Raw genomic sequence first — 22,226 nt, 5'->3', positions numbered from 1 at the left:
AAATGGAACCTTCAGAGATAAAGAAAATCATAGAATGGGTGATGTGGCTAAGTCCTGGAAGCACTAAGGAATGCATGGTGAGTAAGGTCACTGTAAAGGCAGAGACAGGTATGTCTGATGGTACAGCAGTCTTGATGGTGTCATGTAGTTGTGACACATGGGCCCCAGATCAAAAAGTACAGAAGATAGTGTATGTTTTGGAAATTAAATGCTTGAGAACAATATGTGGTGTAAGGAAGGTTGATCAAATGAAATAATAAGGTAAGAGAGAGGTGTAACATTAAGAATATGTATGATAGAGCTAAAGAAGGTATGGAAATATGAAAAAGATGAATGAGGAAAGGCTGACAAAGATTATATACACAGAAGTGAGGGAACAAGAACGGGGAAACTGGGAAGTAGGTGGAAAGATGGAGCATGCGTCTTCTAAAGGCATTCAGTACCCATATTCTTCCCTCCCATATCACAACCCAGAACTTAGCCTTAGAATTGTGGAAGAAAATCCCAGACTGTAAACATATGAGTGGAGAGGCTAACAAGGCATTGCATATATGTATGAGGGTGGAGTGTGTGAAGGGTTAAGAATTCAGCTGTTTCACCCTTTATCTTTCATATTTTCTCTTGCTGCATAACCCTAAATTCCCATTCAACCATTTGCTTTAAGCTGAGTGAGAATTCTATGCAAAATATCATTTTCCTTTACCAGTCCAAATTGTGTGTTACACTGGCCTAGTTTGGGCTTAATGCTGAAAATCCTCTCTCCTTTAAGTTTCAGCATGACAGGGATTTCAACTTTCACAGAAATCTTTGATCTAGCACTGTTCATTCACAGCCTTCAAAATGTTCACAGATTAACTTATACACTGTGAATACAAAAATTTGATCAATATCTTCAAATGCAGTACATCCAGTGCTGCTGTAAGGTAGCTCCATTGCCATTAGCAATGACATTTTTTCTTTACAGTTACTTACATAAACTACCAAAAAGTATTTACATCTATTCCTAGATCAAAAGTTGATTGGAAAATATATAATCTATCCACATCGATCAATAAAACATACCTGGTGATATGATACTGGAGACACCTCAAAAAAGGCAAATGCATTCCACTTGGGTGTGAAAGACTTCACAATATCTTTAGGTTGGGCATGTTCTGCAGATGATTAAGGCAATAACATTATTAAAAGACATTCTGATGAAGGATAGATTTCTTTCTCTACTGCAATCCTGTGTGAATTAAGAACATTGACATTGTTTGTTTCACCATCCTAGGGGGTTCCACTGGAGACTGATATGGTACTGTGCCCTAAAAAAGTTTTTAGAGCATCAATCCATTATAGGACAGGCCTAAGGTTTCAGTACATCATTTGTTACTACTCAGTGCTCACTGTATAATCACCGAACCTAACACTGTTGAAACAACATAGGCTAGTAACTCAACAAAAAATCTAAGTTAATACATTTATACACACACACAGGTATGAGAATGAAGATGCCAGTATGGAGATGGAGAATATGATAACCAGAAGCTCCTATATTACTGCTATAGTAAAAAAAAGTTTGTGCTTCAAATATACCAACTTGAGGTTACTGTGAAAAAGATTGAGTATACTGTTAGAATATACCAACTTGAGGTTACTGTGAAAAAGACTGAGTATATTGTTAGAGTTTGTTTGAAGTGCCAGAAAGCAAGAAATGAAATGGAAAAATTGAAAATCTCTGATGGAGCATGATTGCAAAACATTCAAAGAACCTAATGGATGCTTTTGACACGGGTATAAAAGGAATATGGCTCTCTTCTCACTCATACATATGCCTTACACTGTTGATAAAAACTTCTCACTTGTTCTAGTAGCTTTTCCCCCCACCATATATTCATAACACCTTCCACATGGCATCTCTATCAACTCTCTCTATCATATGCTTTCTCTAGACCCATAAATGCTAAATACGATTCCTTTTGCTTCTCAAAGTATTTCACATACACATCCTTTAAAGCAAACACCCAATCCACACATCCTCTACCACTCATGAAAACACATTATTCCTCACCAGTTTGATGCTCCATACATGCTTTCACCCTCTCAATTACCACTCTCCCATACAATATACCAACACATTCAACAAACTTACACTTCAGTAGTTTGAACACTCACCTTTGTCCCCCTTGACTTTATAAAATGGTGCTGTTCATGCATTCTGAAACAAAACCTCGCACTAAAATGAGTTCTTACTTTTTCATTGTAAATAGTAAGCTATTTCATTCAGTGTGAGACTATTCTCCTTTCACATTGACACCATGCAAAAAATGCTTTCCTAGCATTTAATCCCAGACAATTCATTTGGTATCCTCATCTGAAATAATTCAAAATCTAACTGGTTCTCTTAAATGCGTCCATCCATTTCTACTCAACTTGTAAACAGTCACAAACCATCAGTGCTGAAGAGATCGAGTGATCCACCATCCGCCTTCTCCCACGGTGGCACCAAATACAGTATGTAGGCAATTCGCCTCCCTTCTAATTCATCATCATGACACAAAAGCACATCTAAAATGAAAGAATGAATTCAAAATATGAGTTAACAAGGATGGATAATGGAATGTGTCAAGAGTGTATGGTGCAAACAAAGCAAAGAAACAATATAAACTCTTTATAGAGAACTGAGCAAATGCTAAAAATACCACTGGACCTAATGATCACTTTAAAGATAACATCAGATGAAACAAAGGAAAAGTTATGTTTACAATACAGTATTGTTCAGAACAGAAAACAGCTGTCGTAGTACTGAGTTTTATGAAAGTTAACAATGATGGCTTGCTGAGTTATCAAAAAGTGCTGAAGGGGACTTGAAGCTAAGGTACATGATAGAAAGAGATTTTTTTTTTTTTTTGCTTTGTCGCTGTCTCCCGCGTTTGCGAGGTAGCGCAAGGAAACAGATGAAAGAAATGGCCCAACCCACCCCCATACACATGTATATACATACGTCCACACACGCAAATATACATACCTTCACAGCTTTCCATGGTTTACCCCAGACGCTTCACATGCCCTGATTCAATCCACTGACAGCACGTCAACCCCGGTATACCACATCAATCCAATTCACTCTATTCCTTGCCCTCCTTTCACCCTCCTGCATGTTCAGGCCCCGATCACACAAAATCTTTTTCACTCCATCTTTCCACCTCCAATTTGGTCTCCCACTTCTCCTCGTTCCCTCCACCTCCGACACATATATCCTCTTGGTCAATCTTTCCTCACTCATTCTTTCCATGTGCCCAAACCATTTCAAAACACCCTCTTCTGCTCTCTCAACCACGCTCTTTTTATTTCCACACATCTCTCTTACCCTTACGTTACTCACTCGATCAAACCACCTCACACCACACATTGTCCTCAAACATCTCATTTCCAGCACATCCATCCTCCTGCGCACAACTCTATCCATAGCCCACGCCTCGCAACCATACAACATTGTTGGAACCACTATTCCTTCAAACATACCCATTTTTGATTTCCGAGATAATGTTCTCGACTTCCACACATTCTTCAAGGCTCCCAGGATTTTCGCCCCCTCCCCCACCCTATGATCCACTTCCGCTTCCATGGTTCCATCCGCGGCCAGATCCACTCCCAGATATCTACAACACTTTACTTCCTCCAGTTTTTCTCCATTCAAACTTACCTCCCAATTGACTTGACCCTCAACCCTACTGTGCCTAATAACCTTGCTCTTATTCACATTCACTCTTAACTTTCTTCTTTCACACACTTTACCAAACTCAGTCACCAGCTTCTGCAGTTTCTCACATGAATCAGCCAACAGCACTGTATCATCAGCGAACAACAACTGACTCACTTCCCAAGCTCTCTCATCCCAACAGACTCTTTCCAAAACTCTTGCATTCACCTCCCTAACAACCCCATCCATAAACAAATTAAACAACCATGGAGACATCACACACCCCTGCCGCAAACCTACATTCACTGAGAACCAATCACTTTCCTCTCTTCCTACACGTACAGGAAATTTCGAGAGGTTACAAACCCTGGTGAAGGAATGGGTATAAAATGTAACTGAGAACATGGTAATGTATACTTTTCTGACTGAACAATCTCATTAAGATAAACAATTTGTGCACCTACTTAAGGATGAGAATATAAGAATAAACAAACCATGAGAAAAAGATGAATACATGAAAGAAAACAAGAAACATCATTATGCACTTGCCAAAGCAACCAGCTCTGCCTGGGCAGAAATCAATAGCATAATCCTCATTTACCTATCTTCTATATCTCTCTTTTACTAAATGCTTTGCTTTTACCAAATTAAAAAATATCATATGCAGGTGCCCACACTTTGGCTCCTCTTAGTAGGGACAAGTTAACTGAGATGAAAGTTTGAATGGAGGAAAATTGGAAGTGAAATGCTTTAGATATTAGATATTAGATATAGACTTAGCAGTGAATGGAACCATGGAAGCAGAAGTGAGTCACAGGGTGGGGGAGGGGGTGAAGGTTCTAGGAGAAATGAAGAACGTGTGGAAGGAGAGAGCATTATCTCAGAGAGCAAAAATGGATGTGTTTGAAGGAACAGTGTTTTAGGGTTAATGGAAAATAGGAAATTTTGGTAGGAAGCAATAACTGTAGTTCATAAAATAATTCCAAACCTGTATATTCATATCTGGATGAGCCCATATCAACAGTATCATTCAAAGGTATTCCTGTTATATCCATCAACCACTTTCTAAAGTCACCATACAAAAATCTTCTAAGTCCCGCAATGTGTGGGGTGGTGATGTTCTTTAAATCTGAGGTTTGCCGAAACTGTAAGAAAAAATATTTCATATATCAATCACCATATATCAAATAAAAAAATCCCTCTGCAATAAAACTACTTACAAGTCAAAGATATTCTATGATCATTTAAAAGAAAAATAATTTTTTTTACACTAATCCAATGAGCTAATTGCATTTTCAAGATAACACATAAATGTAAGTTTTGTTGTATGAAATAAACCATTTCTCTGCTTGAGGCATTGTTCTATGAAGACGAGAGGGCACTTGCTCGTGGGAGTCACATCACCATTCTGATCTGAACAGGATGCATCTACCAGGATTTCACCTTCTTCAACTACCATAACATCTATTAGTTAGCTAATACTCACTCGGAGGGATCCAACAATCACACTGGAAAGGTGCTGGTGGTGCCTCCCAGCCATCACTCCATACTAATCACTACCAACATGAATCTGTGCCTTTGACCCATTATTTAAGGGACTGAAGAATCATTTTTTTCAAAAAGGACAGAGGAAATGAGAGAAATGTGAAAATAAATGAATGATCACAGGACCCTGCCTCTGGTTGACATATGGTGTTACTTATTCCACAACATATAGTTCTCATTTCATGACAGAGCTCCATAAGCATCAGAGGACATACCCAAATGAAGAAGGTGGGACCTTATGAAAAACCTTACCCTTGGCAATAGTTTGGCATCTGATCTTAAACATCCTCTTCTAAGGTCAGTATATCTAAAAAAAATAGCAGGGAAGTCTATCAGATCTAAGATATCATCTGTCAGAAGTGTTTGTCAAATGCCATAGACCTTTTCTGCTAACTTTATCGAACCAGCTTCTTTACCAACATAAAATGTTCCTTGTTGATAAAGGCTTAAATGAGTCTATATCAACAATCAAATGTTCAATGAAATCTTACAGCAATATATAGATATCTTTCAAGAAACAAGGAATATTATAAATGAGAAATGCATCAAAATATGTTCATTTCTAAGTCCCATGTTTAAATTTTACAAGAAACTTTAGGTTTGGATTAATCTTAACCCATAGAAGTTAATTTTCAAATTCAAGTAAACATAGCATAAATTTGACTAAATCTTGATCCCAAAGCTGTAAAGAATGAATTTTTTATAAGTTGAGGAGGCACACTCCCTGCAAAACCAAGAGACTGTAAAAGATCATGGACCTTCAAAAACTCCCAGCTACACTGAGAGAATAGCTTGAGGTTTACTCTGATTCAACAATTTCGACATACATCACATAGGTATAGAAACATAAACATTAAATCCCTGATACAAATACCCCAGTAATGCATCCTAATAAAATACTACAATGTTACTTCCTAACTTTATTTTTGTCATGAAAAAGGATAGAAATAATCTAAATACATTGAAGGCAATAATTCTGGAGTGGAGGAAAAGACAAATAATACAGAAATATACAGAAATCTAATATGTTAAGCTACAGAAATGAATAAGTATTCTAGTAACACTTTCAAGCATGGTGGATGAGGTTCAACTAAGCCAGACATCAGTTCTTCACTTTTGATATCTTCGAAACTTTTGTTGCAATAACAACACTTTTGAATTGATGAGTTAGGTAAGACATTTCTGAGTGAAAAGGTGTTAAAATAATTGTAAAATAAAAAAGTACTATATACTTTGATAACTATTAGATAATAAATGGGTTCACAAACAATTATAAGTAGTGTAATTAAGAGCAAAAACTATGCACTTATATTGTGATCATTTCCTTTGTTGTTTGCTGATGATACAGCGCTGGTGGCTGATTCATGTGAGAAACTGCAGAAGCTGGTGACTGAGTTTGGTAAAGTGTGTGAAAGAAGAAAGTTAAGAGTAAATGTGAATAAGAGCAAGGTTATTAGGTACAGTAGGGTTGAGGGTCAAGTCAATTGGGATGTAAGTTTGAATGGAGCAAAACTGGAGGAAGTAAAGTGTTTTAGATATCTGGGAGTGGATCTGGCAGCGGATGGAACCATGGAAGTGGAAGTGAATCATAGGGTGGGGGAGGGGGCGAAAATCCTGGTAGCCTTGAAAAATGTTTGGAAGTCGAGAACATTGTCTCGGGAAGCAAAAATGGGTATGTTTGAAGGAATAGTGGTTCCAACAATGCTGTATGGTTGCGAGGCGTGGGCTATGGATAGAGTTGTATGCAGGAGGGTGGATGTGCTGGAAATGAGATGTTTGAGGACAATATGTGGTGTGAGGTGGTTTGATCAAGTAAGTAATGTAAGGGTAAGAGAGATGTGTGGAAATAAAAAGAGCGTGGTTGAGAGAGCAGAAGAGGGTGTTTTGAAATGGTTTGGGCACATGGATATATGTGTCGGAGGTGGAGGGAACGAGGAGAAGTGGGAGACCAAATTGGAGGTGGAAAGATGGAGCGAAAAAGATTTTGAGTGATCGGGGACTGAACATGCAGGAGGGTGAAAGGCAGGGCATGGAATAGAGTGAATTGGATTGATGTGGTATACCGGGGTCGACGTGCTGTCAATGGATTGAACCAGGGCATGTGAAGCGTCTGGGGTAAACCATGGAAAGCTCTGTGGGGCCTGGATGTGGAAAGGGAGCTGTGGTTTTGGGCATTATTGCATGACAGCTAGAGACTGAGTGTGAACGAATGGGGCATTTGTTGTCTTTTCCTAGCGCTACCTCGCACACATGAGGGGGGAGGGGGATGTTATTCCATGTGTGGCAAGGTGGCAATGGGAATAAATAAAGGCAGACAGTATGAATTATGTACATGGGTATATATGTATATGTCTGAGTGTGTATTTATATGTGTACATTGAGATGTATAGGTATGTATATTTGCGTGTGTGGACATGTATGTATATACATGTGTATGGAGGTGGGTTGGGCCATTTCTTTCATCTGTTTCCTTGCGCTACCTCGCAAATGCGGGAGACAGTGACAAAGCAAAATATATATATATATATAAATATAATTTCCTTTATATATATAAATATAATTTTTTAGGGAGAATAAAAAGATGTTCTGGAAGGAGGTAAATAAAGTGCGTAAGACAAGGGAGCAAATGGGAACTTCAGTGAAGGGCGCAAATGGGGAGGTGATAACAAGTAGTGGTGATGTGAGAAGGAGATGGAGTGAGTATTTTGAAGGTTTGTTGAATGTGTTTGATGATAGAGTGGCAGATATAGGGTGTTTTGGTCGAGGTGGTGTGCAAAGTGAGAGGGTTAGGGAAAATGATTTGGTAAACAGAGAAGAGGTAGTAAAAGCTTTGCGGAAGATGAAAGCCGGCAAGGCAGCAGGTTTGGATGGTATTGCAGTGGAATTTATTAAAAAAGGGGTGACTGTATTATTGACTGGTTGGTAAGGTTATTTAATGTATGTATGACTCATGGGATACGAGTGAGTGCTCAAATTACAGAGGTATAAGTTTGTTGAGTATTCCTGGTAAATTATATGGGAGGGTATTGATTGAGAGGGTGAAGGCATGTACAGAGCATCAGATTGGGGAAGAGCAGTGTGGTTTCAGAAGTGGTAGAGGATGTGTGGATCAGGTGTTTGCTTTGAAGAATGTATGTGAGAAATACTTAGAAAAGCAAATGGATTTGTATGTAGCATTTATGGATCTGGAGAAGGCATATGATAGAGTTGATAGAGATGCTCTGTGGAAGGTATTAAGAATATATGGTGTGGGAGGAAAGTTGTTAGAAGCAGTGAAAAGTTTTTATCGAGGATGTAAGGCATGTGTACGTGTAGGAAGAGAGGAAAGTGATTGGTTCTCAGTGAATGTAGGTTTGCGGCAGGGGTGTGTGATGTCTCCATGGTTGTTTAATTTGTTTATGGATGGGGTTGTTAGGGAGGTGAATGCAAGAGTTTTGGAAAGAGGGGCAAGTATGAAGTCTGTTGGGGATGAGAGAGCTTGGGAAGTGAGTCAGTTGTTGTTCGCTGATGATACAGCGCTGGTGGCTGATTCATGTGAGAAACTGCAGAAGCTGGTGACTGAGTTTGGTAAAGTGTGCGAAAGAAGAAAGTTAAGAGTAAATGTGAATAAGAGCAAGGTTATTAGGTACAGTAGGGTTGAGGGTCAAGTCAATTGGGAGGTGAGTTTGAATGGAGAAAAACTGGAGGAAGTGAAGTGTTTTAGATATCTGGGAGTGGATCTGGCAGCGGATGGAACCATGGAAGCGGAAGTGGATCATAGGGTGGGGGAGGGGGCGAAAATTCTGGGGGCCTTGAAGAATGTGTGGAAGTCGAGAACATTATCTCGGAAAGCAAAAATGGGTATGTTTGAAGGAATAGTGGTTCCAACAATGTTGTATGGTTGCGAGGCGTGGGCTATGGATAGAGTTGTGTGCAGGAGGATGGATGTGCTGGAAATGAGATGTTTGAGGACAATGTGTGGTGTGAGGTGGTTTGATCGAGTGAGTAACGTAAGGGTAAGAGAGATGTGTGGAAATAAAAAGAGCGTGGTTGAGAGAGCAGAAGAGGGTGTTTTGAAGTGGTCTGGGCACATGGAGAGGATGAGTGAGGAAAGATTGACCAAGAGGATATATGTGTCGGAGGTGGAGGGAACGAGGAGAAGAGGGAGACCAAATTGGAGGTGGAAAGATGGAGTGAAAAAGATTTTGTGTGATCGGGGCCTGAACATGCAGGAGGGTGAAAGGAGGGCAAGGAATAGAGTGAATTGGAGCGATGTGGTATACCGGGGTTGACGTGCTGTCAGTGGATTGAATCAAGGCAGGTGAAGCGTCTGGGGTAAACCATGGAAAGCTGTGTAGGTATGTATATTTGCGTGTGTGGACGTATGTATATACATGTGTATGGGGGGGGGGGTTGGGCCATTTCTTTCGTCTGTTTCCTTGCGCTACCTCGCAAACGCGGGAGACAGCGACAAAGTATAATAAATAAATATAAATGACTCATGGTGAGGTGCCTGAGGATTGGCGGAATGCGTGCATAGTGCCATTGTACAAAGGCAAAGGGGATAAGAGTGAGTGCTTAAATTACAGAGGTATAAGTTTGTTGAGTATTCCTGGTAAATTATATGGGAGGGTATTGATTGAGAGGGTGAAGGCATGTACAGAGCATCAGATTGGGGAAGAGCAGTGTGGTTTCAAAAGTGGTAGAGGATGTGTGGATCAGGTGTTTGCTTTGAAGAATGTATGTGAGAAATACTTAGAAAAGCAAATGGATTTGTATGTAGCATTTATGGATCTGGAGAAGGCATATGATAGAGTTGATAGAGATGCTCTGTGGAAGGTATTAAGAATATATGGTGTGGGAGGCAAGTTGTTAGAAGCAGTGAAAAGTTTTTATCGAGGATGTAAGGCATGTGTACATGTAGGAAGAGAGGAAAGTGATTGGTTCTCAGTGAATGTAGGTTTGCGGTAGGGGTGTGTGATGTCTCCATGGTTGTTTAATTTGTTTACGGATGGGGTTGTTAGGGAGGTAAATGCAAGAGTTTTGGAAAGAGGGGCAAGTATGAAGTCTGTTGGGGATGAGAGAGCTTGGGAAGTGAGTCAGTTGTTGTTCACTGATGATACAGCGCTGGTGGCTGATTCATGTGAGAAACTGCAGAAGCTGGTGACTGAGGTTGGTAAAGTGTGTGAAAGAAGAAAGTTAAGAGTAAATGTGAATAAGAGCAAGGTTATTAGGTACAGTAGGGTTGAGGGTCAAGTCAATTGGGAGGTAAGTTTGAATGGAGAAAAACTGGAGGAAGTAAAGTGTTTTAGATATCTGGGAGTGGATCTGGCAGCGGATGGAACCATGGAAGCGGAAGTGGATCATAGGGTGGGGGAGGGGGCGAAAATTCTGGGAGCCTTGAAGAATGTGTGGAAGTCGAGAACATTATCTCGGAAAGCAAAAATGGGTATGTTTGAAGGAATAGTGGTTCCAACAATGTTGTATGGTTGCAAGGCGTGGGCTATGGATAGAGTTGTGCGCAGAAGGATGGATGTGCTGGAAATGAGATGTTTGAGGACAATGTGTGGTGTGAGGTGGTTTGATCGAGTAAGTAATGTAAGGGTAAGAGAGATGTGTGGAAATAAAAAGAGCGTGGTTGAGAGAGCAGAAGAGGGTGTTTTGAAATGGTTTGGGCACATGGAGAGAATGAGTGAGGAAAGATTGACCAAGATGATATATGTGTCGGAGGTGGAGGGAATGAGAAGTGGGAGACCAAATTGGAGGTGGAAAGATGGAGTGAAAAAGATTTTGTGTGATCGGGGCCTGAACATGCAGGAGGGTGAAAGGAGGGCAAGGAATAGAGTGAATTGGATCGATGTGGTATACAGGGGTTGACGTGCTGTCAGTGGATTGAATCAGGGCATGTGAAGCGTCTGGGGTAAACCATGGAAAGCTGTGTAGGTATGTATATTTGCGTGTGTGGACGCATGTATATACATGTGTATGGGGGTGGGTTGGGCCATTTCTTTCGTCTGTTTCCTTGCGCTACCTCGCAAACGCGGGAGACCGAGAAAAAAAAAAAATTCCTTTGCTATTAGTTAAGGAGTTTTGTCTGATATTTCTTAATTTATTCTTAATTTAACTGAAAATCAATGTAAAACCAAAAAGTATTATACATTTTGACGGGTTCAAGACAATAAATGGTGTCAAATAACTGACAAAAGTAATCATTAGCAATAATCATGTATTCATGTGATCGCTTGCCACATTATCAGCTTATAAATTAGGTACGACATCTCTGAAGGGAACAATAAAAATCAATGTAAAAAAGTATTATATCTTTTGATGAATAAAAGGTAAATGGCAAGCATGTAGTTTAAACAACTTTTATAAGCAGTGTAATCACACATCATATTGTGATTACTTCCCACATTACTAGTTAGACACCATTCTCATGAAGGGAACAGTGTAAGACTGGCATCAATTACTTGAAAAGCCACTTTTTGAAATTTTTTTCAAATCAGATGACAATGTAACTTGATTAGCGCTAAAATGGCATCAAACATATCAGATGTCTATGTAACATGGTTGATGCTCCAAAGTATTCTGAATAAACTTTTAAGGAAATTTAAGGAATCTATGATGGCAAGTCCAGTAAGGTGCAGAATATTCAAAATCAATACAAGAAGAAGAATATGCAGAATCAAACACACTAGAGTGGATGAATATCTACTATAGAGCCAAGATGACACCTGGGCTAAACCAGAATCAGACTTTTGGGCTGGGATAAGATTGTATTCCAAGAAAAGAAGAAAGCATTGGAAAGAGCAAAATTCACATAAGAGAATTACTAGGGGCTACAGACAAGGCAGATACGGTTTCAGAAATCAAAGAAACAAAATCTACTCAAGGTACATAGTCACAATGAAAGGGTACTGTAAAGATTATATTCAAAATGGATGGCACTAAGCATTTAGTGCTAAAGTGGGCTAAAAAACTTAAGTACAATGAAGCCTTCAACAGTGTTCCTCATATGAAACAGATGAAAAGAGAAGTCAGAAAGAAATTAGGAAAGCATCCAGGAGACCAAAAATGGGGATATCTATACACACTAGAGAGATCAGCTCATCTATTTGCATAAAGAGGACAGATATAGTAATTAGTAACAAAGAAGAACTGAACTTAATATACACAAACTTTATTATCTGACTTGCCACACCAAAGAAGTGCTGGATATAAGAATATGCTATTTGCAAGAGCATTTCCTCCAGACACTGGAAAAATTTTTGACACTATAAATGTTCTTAAGAACTATATGTCTTAAAGTATCTTCTACAGTAACAGATTTAAACAAACAGTATAAAAGGAAAAACATAAACTGTAAAGGTCAACCAACAGCAGACCTAAAGCTAAAACCCCTTTATCTAATTTCACTATGAACCATTTATAAAGCATGACACCTAGGTGCTCTAATTCAGGTTTTGCTAATCTTTCACTTCGGAACTGCTTTCAGATTCAATGTATTCAACAGGCATTGAAAACAGACCAGAATATGCTGGGTAATTTAGCACTGATACTAGTTTGTAGCCAATATGGGCACTAAAGCCAGGATCCAATAACAGATAATCATCGAAGGTGATTTTTATGGAACTATCATCGGAAGTTAACTTCTATAATCATTATCGAACCAGTTAACTTCTGATAACTTGAGTTTTTAGTCCTATAACGTTGGTGAATTTTTTGTCCGATAAAATTTGTATCGTTTTACACTTTCTTTTTAGGGTCTTCGGTATAATTGTTATTCTTTGTTGTTAATTTTATTTCTTGTAATAGAAAAGTTTAAACTATAAATGGTTATTTAATTGATATATTTTGATGGTCATTCTATTTGTTGTCATTTACATGTATATATGAAAATATATCACATGTTATATAAAATACATATCTCAATATCTTAGATATATCGTTTATGTGTTTAGTATGTCCAACATAATCATGCAATGATTAATTTTTATCCTTTCTGCATACTGGTGAAAATTACATGGTTTGTATATAATACAAACAAATATCAAAAAGATTAATCTTCACCTTACATTTTATATTAGTAATAGCTCAGCCACCAAACACACCATTACAAACTCCCTCCTGGACCTCAGTTCTGACAACCCAGTCCCCCCCCCCCCCCCCCCATACTGTTCCCAAACCAAACAGATACAGCACAAGGTGACAAGCAAAAGTGGACATGTCCATGGATCTTATTGGTTGACAGTTGCCAATTATCTGGCAGGGAAAGAAATCTTAAGATTCATGAACTTTGTAATTATTGTGCTTATAGCTAAATAGAGTACTTTAAGAAAGACAGATATACGCTATTATCTTTTTCCCAAAATAAATAGGACAACAGTATGCTTAATAATTTAATAAATGTACTTATATTTCAAACTTACCTTTCAGTTCCCTCCATAATAATTATCCAAAATAATTATCTGGCTGGGAAAGAGTCTATTAAGATTCATGAACTTTGTAATTATTATATCTATAGCTAAATAAAATACTTTAAGAAGGGTATATAAGCTGTTAAATTTTTCTCCAAATAAATAGGACAACCAGACCTAAAAAAGGACAGACCTAGCAACCCTGTCACACACTGTGGATTTGGCTATATTGGCAGTATCTGGTAAAACTGTTCAGTATCATTGTCAACTTGACAGTGTTCAGTTCTCTAACTTCTCTTTTATGGGCTAGTCTCTACAAGCCAACTTACAACAGTACAAGACTATAATGGATCATGATCCATGGAATACCAAGACGAAGTTCTCAACATCAAGATTACCTTTGTCTCAGGCACTTAATCTATAAATATTCAGTGTACTATCTAGTACATCTAATGTAGTTAGCAGAATGAATAATTATGATATAGTGAATATTACCGTTTTATGTTATAAAAATTTATATAAATTGAACTTAAGTTCAAAATGTAGAAAAACAAAATTTGATAATTGCTTAACTACTAATCAGTACAAATCATAATTCAATAATGTAGTACATTTATGTAACTTTTTACAATAATTTGCATAAATCAAACTTAACTTCCATTTTAAAATGCCTCAAACTTAATCAGTGTATTATTCAATAATCCTTTAATCAGTATTATACAAAGTATTAATCAATAATCACTTAATCTTTATTTCAAATCTTTCCTCAGCATGACAGCACGCTGGATTGACCCAATCACCAGGCCCAGGAAGCATGCTGTCCCTACCTGTATCAGTCTGACTGGTTGCCACACTTATGATGTCTTAATGGAGGCCATGGTTCAAGTCGAAGAGCGCTTCAACTTTCAGAACAAGGTAGTCAGGAAAACCACTGACAACGGGTCAAACTTCATGAAGGCTTTCATCCAGTATGGTGGCAAGGTGGACCTGTTCCCTGACCTCAGTGAAGTTGACTGACTGCTAAAGGCCGACTCAGACAACGAGGATGGCATGGCTGAGGGTGATGATGCCATCACCACTGAAACCCTCGGTACATTCCTTTGTGAGGAACACGAGCACCCTGGTCAACCAGTCCACATGAGGTGTGCAGCTCACACCTTCAATCTGGTGGCATCCATGGACTTAGCAAGGGCCTCCACAAGCAGACTGGGTCTGCCGTCGCTGCCTTCAACACCCTTAACAAGAAGGCCCAAAGTAAGGATCAGGCACCTTTCAATGCCCAGGGGAGGAGCCCTCACATAGGCAATGCCATCAAGAAGGCACTATGCAGGAGGCTGGTGTTCCCTGGCAAGACAAGGTGGTATGCCTTATACAACTCAACTGTCATCTTCAACAACATCCTGGCCACCAAGAAGGCTGAGCTCAACATGGAGAACCTCTCAGCCTTCAATGATCAGGACATAGCTTTCCTGAAGGAGGGGGCCAAAGTCATGTCCCATGAGGCTATTGCCCTTGGCAACATCCAGGAGAAGAAGAATGCCTACTTTGGAACCCTCCTTCCTACCGTGGTCATCACCCTCATGAAGCTCAGGAACATGAGGAACAGCATGGCTGTCTGCAAACCACTAGTTGATGCCTTGGTAGCAGCGGTCACCACCTGGTTCAACCACTACCTGAATGACTGGGACTTTCAACTGGCAGCTGCCTTCCCTCCAAAGTTCTGGCTCCACTGGCTGCACAGGTTCGACAGTAACCTAAAGATCTCTGTCAAGGACACCATGGACGATGAGGTCAAGAGAGCAGTGAACGACCAGAACGGCAACAGCACCAACTGCTCTGGTGACAGTAGCATGCAGTCAATGCTGTACATGCCTGATGACCTTTTGCTGGGTGGAGGGCCACTGGCTCAAGTACCAGTGTCAAGCAGAAGGCCAAAAAACTTGTCAATACCTGGCTAGACACTGATGGGAAGGAGGGCATGGCTAAACCTGTCTTCATGTGAGAGATCTTCACCAACCTCTTCCTGAAGTACAACATGCCCATTCCGTCCTCAGCTGCAGAAGGAACAGCTTTTCTCTCTTGGCAAGGACATCCTGAGGCCCAAGAGATCAAGACTGTCAGTGGGGCCTAACTTTGAGAAGTTGGTCTTCCTGAAGAGTGACCAGCACATACTGTGTGCATGTGACTCATAGACTCTAAAAAGACTCATTGTCATAATGTGATGATCATATCATCTTAAGTTGTTATTAATTAGTAATCACTTCTTTTTTTACACTCTGAGTTGACTAATTGCTAATTCTGAGTTTGTATAAAAATATTGCACTGGAACATATGCTTGATAATCTAATAGATGTACTTAAATTTCAAGCTGACCTTTCAGTTCCTGCCGTAATAATCATCTGGTAAACTGAATTTAAGTTCACAGTATTGGTTCGGTTACAATGGCTTCAAAACAGTACAATTTCTAATAAAATTAAAAAAATATGAAGCAAAAAAGTTGTAAAACTTGCAGAAAATGCTTACTTACTCTTGGATTTAGCATAAATAAGCATTTTCTATGGGCTTTGAAGCTTTTTTCCCTTGTCTTTTAAAAATCTTTATCAAAAAGTTATTGTTATCAGATTATTGTTAACTTCTGATAACTAGGTATTAAAAATATCAGATTATTAATATTAATATCATACCTAAAAATTGGGATTATTGGACTATCATTATCAAAGTTAACATTTTAGTAATCGGTGCCCAACAATGGCTTGCAGAATATGAATTTGTAATATGAGATATTGGAAAGCTCAGGTAAAGGAGCTTTCTAGTATGTTAAATACCAAATAACAATGCTTTTACAGTATACAAATGCTGATGGATTAGTAATGATTTAAAAAGAGCTCGAGTTTAAAGACCAGAAGGGGAAAGTAGACCAGTTATTGGAGATGTGAAGATGAAACTTACAAAACATATAAAATCTGATTAAATTGTTCAAGAGGAATACATAAAATTAGGGAAGGTAAGAGAAAACAACGGAAAAGAACCAGCCCTCAAAGTAATCAGCAGCTTACGAGTTTCAAGAAATACTGGCAGATGTTTCATTTAAATATTATAAAATGGGAATATTAATAGTGTTGATAATTCATAATTCTTCATTGTTATTCATACTTCTCCAATGAAGTTCAAAGAACCAAAACAAATACTTAATGAAACTAATGAAGGCATGAATAACATGCACAAGGCAGCAAAACATGCACATCTCTGATATAATCAATTTTAATCATGGAGATTTTAACTACAAAGTAAATTATTGACAATACTTGGATTCAGATGGTGATGCAAATTCTTGGAATGTGTAAGGGAAAATTTCTTGCATCAACATCTCATTGAGTTTAAAAAGTCAGAGTGGCTGAGCCACCCTTAAAAATCAGATATGATCTTTACATGTAACATTGTTTATGGATGGGGTTGTTAGGGAGGTGAATGCAAGAGTTTTGGAAAGAGGGGCAAGTATGAAGTCTGTTGGGGATGAGAGAGCTTGGGAAGTGAGTCAGTTGTTGTTCGCTGATGATACAGCGCTGGTGGCTGATTCATGTGAGAAACTGCAGAAGCTGGTGACTGAGTTTGGTAAAGTGTGTGAAAGAAGAAAGTTAAGAGTAAATGTGAATAAGAGCAAGGTTATTAGGTACAGTAGGGTTGAGGGTCAAGTCAATTGGGAGGTGAGTTTGAATGGAGAAAAACTGGAGGAAGTGAAGTGTTTTAGATATCTGGGAGTGGATCTGGCAGCGGATGGAACCATGGAAGCGGAAGTGGATCATAGGGTGGGGGAGGGGGCGAAAATTCTGGGAGCCTTGAAGAATGTGTGGAAGTCAAGAACATTATCTCGGAAAGCAAAAATGGGTATGTTTGAAGGAATAGTGGTTCCAACAATGTTGTATGGTTGCGAGGCGTGGGCTATGGATAGAGTTGTGCGCAGGAGGATGGATGTGCTGGAAATGAGATGTTTGAGGACAATGTGTGGTGTGAGGTGGTTTGATCGAGTAAGTAACGTAATGGTAAGAGAGATGTGTGGAAATAAAAAGAGCGTGGTTGAGAGAGCAGAAGAGGGTGTTTTGAAATGGTTCGGGCACATGGAGAGAATGAGTGAGGAAAGATTGACCAAGAGAATATATGTGTCGGAGGTGGAGGGAACGAGGAGAAGAGGGAGACCAAATTGGAGGTGGAAAGATGGAGTGAAAAGATTTTGTGTGATCGGGGCCTGAACATGCAGGAGGGTGAAAGGAGGGCAAGGAATAGAGTGAATTGGAGCGATGTGGTATACCGGGGTTGACGTGCTGTCAGTGGATTGAATCAAGGCATGTGAAGCGTCTGGGGTAAACCATGGAAAGCTGTGTAGGTATGTATATTTGCGGGTGTGGACGTATGTATATACATGTGTATGGGGGTGGGTTGGGCCATTTCTTTCGTCTGTTTCCTTGCGCTACCTCGCAAACGAGGGAGACAGCGGGAAAAAAAAAAAAAAAATATTAGATATGACCCACCTCTCTATAAAAGTGATCACGCACTTCAACTTGACTATATGTTTAATGAGGACAAAAAAATCACATGACACCATCCCTAATTATGAGATACAGCTGTAGTAATCATACAGAGCTAATTGGTTTCAGGAACATAAATGAGGAAATTGAATTCTAGACCCAAAATACAGAACAGTATTATGGAAGGTTCTGTGAAACTTACAGTAATGGGGGTTAGTACATGGTTAACAGTGTCAGTGAGTACAGTATGAAGTTCAGATAAGAAAGAAACATGGTTTAATACTAGGTGACAGAGCTATTGAACATAGGAGTGAATGTAAGAATGAAGGTACTGCAACAACTAGAAAACATTTGAAAGGTATAAGAGAATGAGAAATGAGTACAGCAAGTTAGCAATGGGGAGTAAAGAAACTGGAAAAAAAGAAAAAACACTGGACAAGGCATGTGAAAATCTAAAGCTGTTCCATAAATTTGCAAAAGGGAAACTGTCAAGTTATAGAGCAGATAATCAAGCTAATGCATTCAGAAGGATGAATTCCTATAAGTGAAAAAATTCACAAGAAACTGAACAATAAATTTCAGTGTTTTAACAGTGAGGGGAAACTAAAACCTCAACATTTATGGGGTGGGATCAGAAAGAGGACTTAAAAATTTTTTAAATTGAATTGTTAGAAAATGTGCATGTAGGCTACTGATGAAAATGATTCAAACATTGAACATGAACCAGATGAAGTCACTCCATGTGTATTCAAGGAGTGGGCAGAAACACTTAATGGGCCACCGAAATATTTTAAAAAAACTCACTGGACGAGGGTGTAATACCACGGAAATGAAAGAAAGCTAATGTCAGACCTATTCTTAATACAAGAGATTGGGAAATTGCAATAAAATACGGATAGCATACATGGTAAGTATTAATTACAAGAGGCTGAAAAATATAATAGGTAATGGATTATTACTTGCACAAGAGAAAATACATAAGTTTGAACAATTATGGATCCAGAGGAAAGTCATGCATAAAAAATCTTAAAGATTTCTATGAAAGAATGAACTCTTAGACAAAAGAGATTAATGGGTTCCTGGCTACTGAACTCCATTTCCCAATCTATGTTGTTAGAGAAATCAAGTTCTGTTGTTTCCACAATTATATTTCCTCCTCAAGTCCTGTCTCACCTCTGCTCTTTTAACTTCCTTATTTACCACATGATTAAACTTAAGCATTATATGATAACTTTTTTTCAAATGACTTATCATTTATTATATTTTCAATGTCCATGTTAGTCTGTGTGAAATGATATAGTATTTAGAGTGAATTAGTCCCTTCCATCCTAGCATGTTCACCAACATGATGGAATAAGAAATTTTCCAGTACACACTCAAGGAACTTGTCTCTATAATTCCCTGTCACCATGAGAACCCAAATCATGTCAGTCTATCTACTCATAACTGAAGTCCCCATCATCAGCACCTTACCTTCTCTGAGAAGAGCATGGTTTAATGCTTCATGTACCATCCTGAGCAAATTATCCAAATGGTTAGCTAAACACCTGAGCACTGCTCCAGGAAAAAATCTCTCCACTGCATATTACTAATAGCTTAGATTTGTAAACAAGGCTAGGAACATCAATTTGCTTGAACATAAACTTATTAGTTTTGATGTGAATTCCCTTTCACTAAAGTCCCCATTGATGAAACCATCACATACCTAAGGAGGATATTACCTGATCTCAGTCTTGCCTTGCCCCTGTGAATAAAAAACTTTCACTGACTTAGCTTTGTGATTCCAATAATGTTTTCCAAGATGATGGAGGTAATTTCTATCAACAGAAATTTGGTCTTGCCATAGGAAATCCCCTTAGTCCTATCCTTAGTAACTTACTCATGGAATACTTTGAGGCTGAAATTCTAACATCAATTAATAACTATCCAAAAATCTAGTTTAGATATGTTGATGATGTGAGGTCCTTAGGGCCATCTTCCCAAGATGGTGATATTTTCTTTAATGAACTAAATAACATCCACCCCACCATCAAATTCAAGACTGAATGGGAAAATGAAGGTAAAATGTAAACTGCCATTTCCTGATATGTTGATAACACAGGAATCTGATCATTTGTCCCTAAAGATCTACAGGAAGCCTAGCAACTCTGAGAGATATATTCATCATTTTTCAGTACATGATTCTTTAGTAAAAATGTATATAGTTGTGTCTATATCTTTAAGAATGTATATAATTGTGTCTATATCTTTAAGAGCATTACAGCAGTATGATCCCATAAGTCTGGTAGACGAATGAAGTCATATGAGACGTATCTTTAGACAGTTGTACTATGCTAGGTGGTTTGTGAACTAGGCTTACTAAAAAGCTAGGAAGACAATTTTATGTATCTATTAAACAAAATGCGAAAAATGATGAGAGGTCTAAATGTTTATCATTGCCCTAATCTCCTAACTCAGGTAAAGCACAACAGGTACTAAAAAAAAGGGCTTTTAATGTTGCCTTCCAGTGCAATAACACTATCAGTAAGACCTTAATCAAAGGTAGGCCAAATTATCCAAAAATTGGGAGCGTTTACGCTGTCAAATGTAAGGCATGTATACATCGGCCAGACCGGCAAAATTGTAACTGAGAGATGCTATTAGCATCATCATTCAGTACACAGGGATGACCACAAAAATATGATCGCGAAACACTATCATGAAAACAATAATCCTTTAGACCTTAACAACCCAGTCACATTGTACCCTTCTTCTGATTATGCTACGCATAATGTCCTTAAATCTGTCTTCATTGCTAATACTAAGAACATTAATTTGTCCCCTGGCAACTTTATAGCACATCCTACTATCAACCGAACCACTATAAAAGAATTATCAAGAAACGATAACATACTAAAAACTAGTCAAACACATCTTGTCACCCAGGCCAAATCCCCTCTATGCAACCTTTTTAATCACATGGCACCCCCTACTTTCCCTTTAATGATAAGGCGAGTGTGTTGTCTACAACGGCAAAGGAGAGACAGAAATTTTGTGGTGGTGTTGGGACTGAAAAATCTTTATAAATGCGAGACACAAATCCATCCATTTCTCTAAGCATTTCTCCCACACATTCTTCAAAGCTAACATCCGATACACACATGCTCTACCACTTCCGAAACCACACTGCTTCTCCCCAATCTGATGCTCTGCACATGCCTTCCCCTTATCAATCAATACACTCCCAAAAAATTTTCTAGGAATACTCAACAAACTTACGCGTCTGTAGTTTGAACACTCACCTTTATCCCCTTTGCTTTTGTACAATGGCACTTTACATGCATTTCACCAAACCTCAGGCACTTAATGACCCATACACACACTGAATATCCTTACCAACTGATCAACAACAAAGTCACCCCCTTTCTTAATAAATTCAACAGCAATGCCATCCAACCCTGCCACCTTGTCAGATTCCATCTTCTGCAAGGCTTTCACCACCTTTTCTCTCTTTACCGAATCACTCTCCCTGACTCTCTCACTTTGCACACCACCTCGACCAAAATACCCTACATCTGCCACTCTATCATCAAACACCTTCAACAAACCTTCAAAATACTCTTTCCACCTCCTCCTCACTTCATCATGACCTGTTATTACTTGCCTTGTTGCCCCCTTCACCAATGTCACCATTTGTTCTCTCGTATTATGCACATTATTTATCTTCTTCCAAAACATCTTTTTATTCTCCCTAAAGTTTAATGATACTCTTTCACTCCAACTATCATTTGCCCTCTTTCAACACTTGCACCTTCCTCTTGACCTCCTGCCACCTACCAGCTGCCCCTCTCAGCACATCAACATCCAAAAGTCTTTCTTTTACATGCCTATCAATTAACACATAATCTAATAATGCCCTTTGACCATCTCTCCTACTCACATACATATACTTGTGTACATCTATCTTTATAACCCAGGTATTCCCAATCACCAGTCCTTTTTCAGGACACAAATCCACAAGCTCTTCACCATTTCCACTCACAACACTGAATACCCCATGTACACCCTCAACTGCCACATTACTCACCTTTGCATTTA

At 38.8% G+C, this 22,226-nt stretch overlaps 1 protein-coding gene across 3 annotated transcripts in view; it reads right to left on the bottom strand.

The window, feature by feature from the left end:
* The window catches only part of sud1 (Prolyl 3-hydroxylase sud1), a 58,427-nt gene that overhangs the window by 16,776 nt on the left and 19,425 nt on the right, over nucleotides 1-22,226 (bottom strand). For all 3 annotated transcript variants that reach the window (XM_071665514.1, XM_071665513.1, XM_071665512.1), the window contains exons 4-6: nucleotides 4,674-4,830; nucleotides 2,434-2,550; nucleotides 1,063-1,154 (exon numbers count right to left, since the gene is read on the bottom strand). In XM_071665514.1, coding sequence (XP_071521615.1) covers nucleotides 1,063-1,154; nucleotides 2,434-2,550; nucleotides 4,674-4,830 — 366 coding nt within the window. The remainder of the gene's footprint in view (nucleotides 1-1,062; nucleotides 1,155-2,433; nucleotides 2,551-4,673; nucleotides 4,831-22,226) is intronic.

The sequence above is a fragment of the Panulirus ornatus genome, chromosome 10 (assembly GCF_036320965.1).
Source record: "Panulirus ornatus isolate Po-2019 chromosome 10, ASM3632096v1, whole genome shotgun sequence".
In the NCBI taxonomy this organism is placed as follows: domain Eukaryota; kingdom Metazoa; phylum Arthropoda; class Malacostraca; order Decapoda; family Palinuridae; genus Panulirus; species Panulirus ornatus.
Note: the sequence above shows the minus strand (reverse complement) of the source record. Positions and strands in the feature narration are given on the sequence as shown.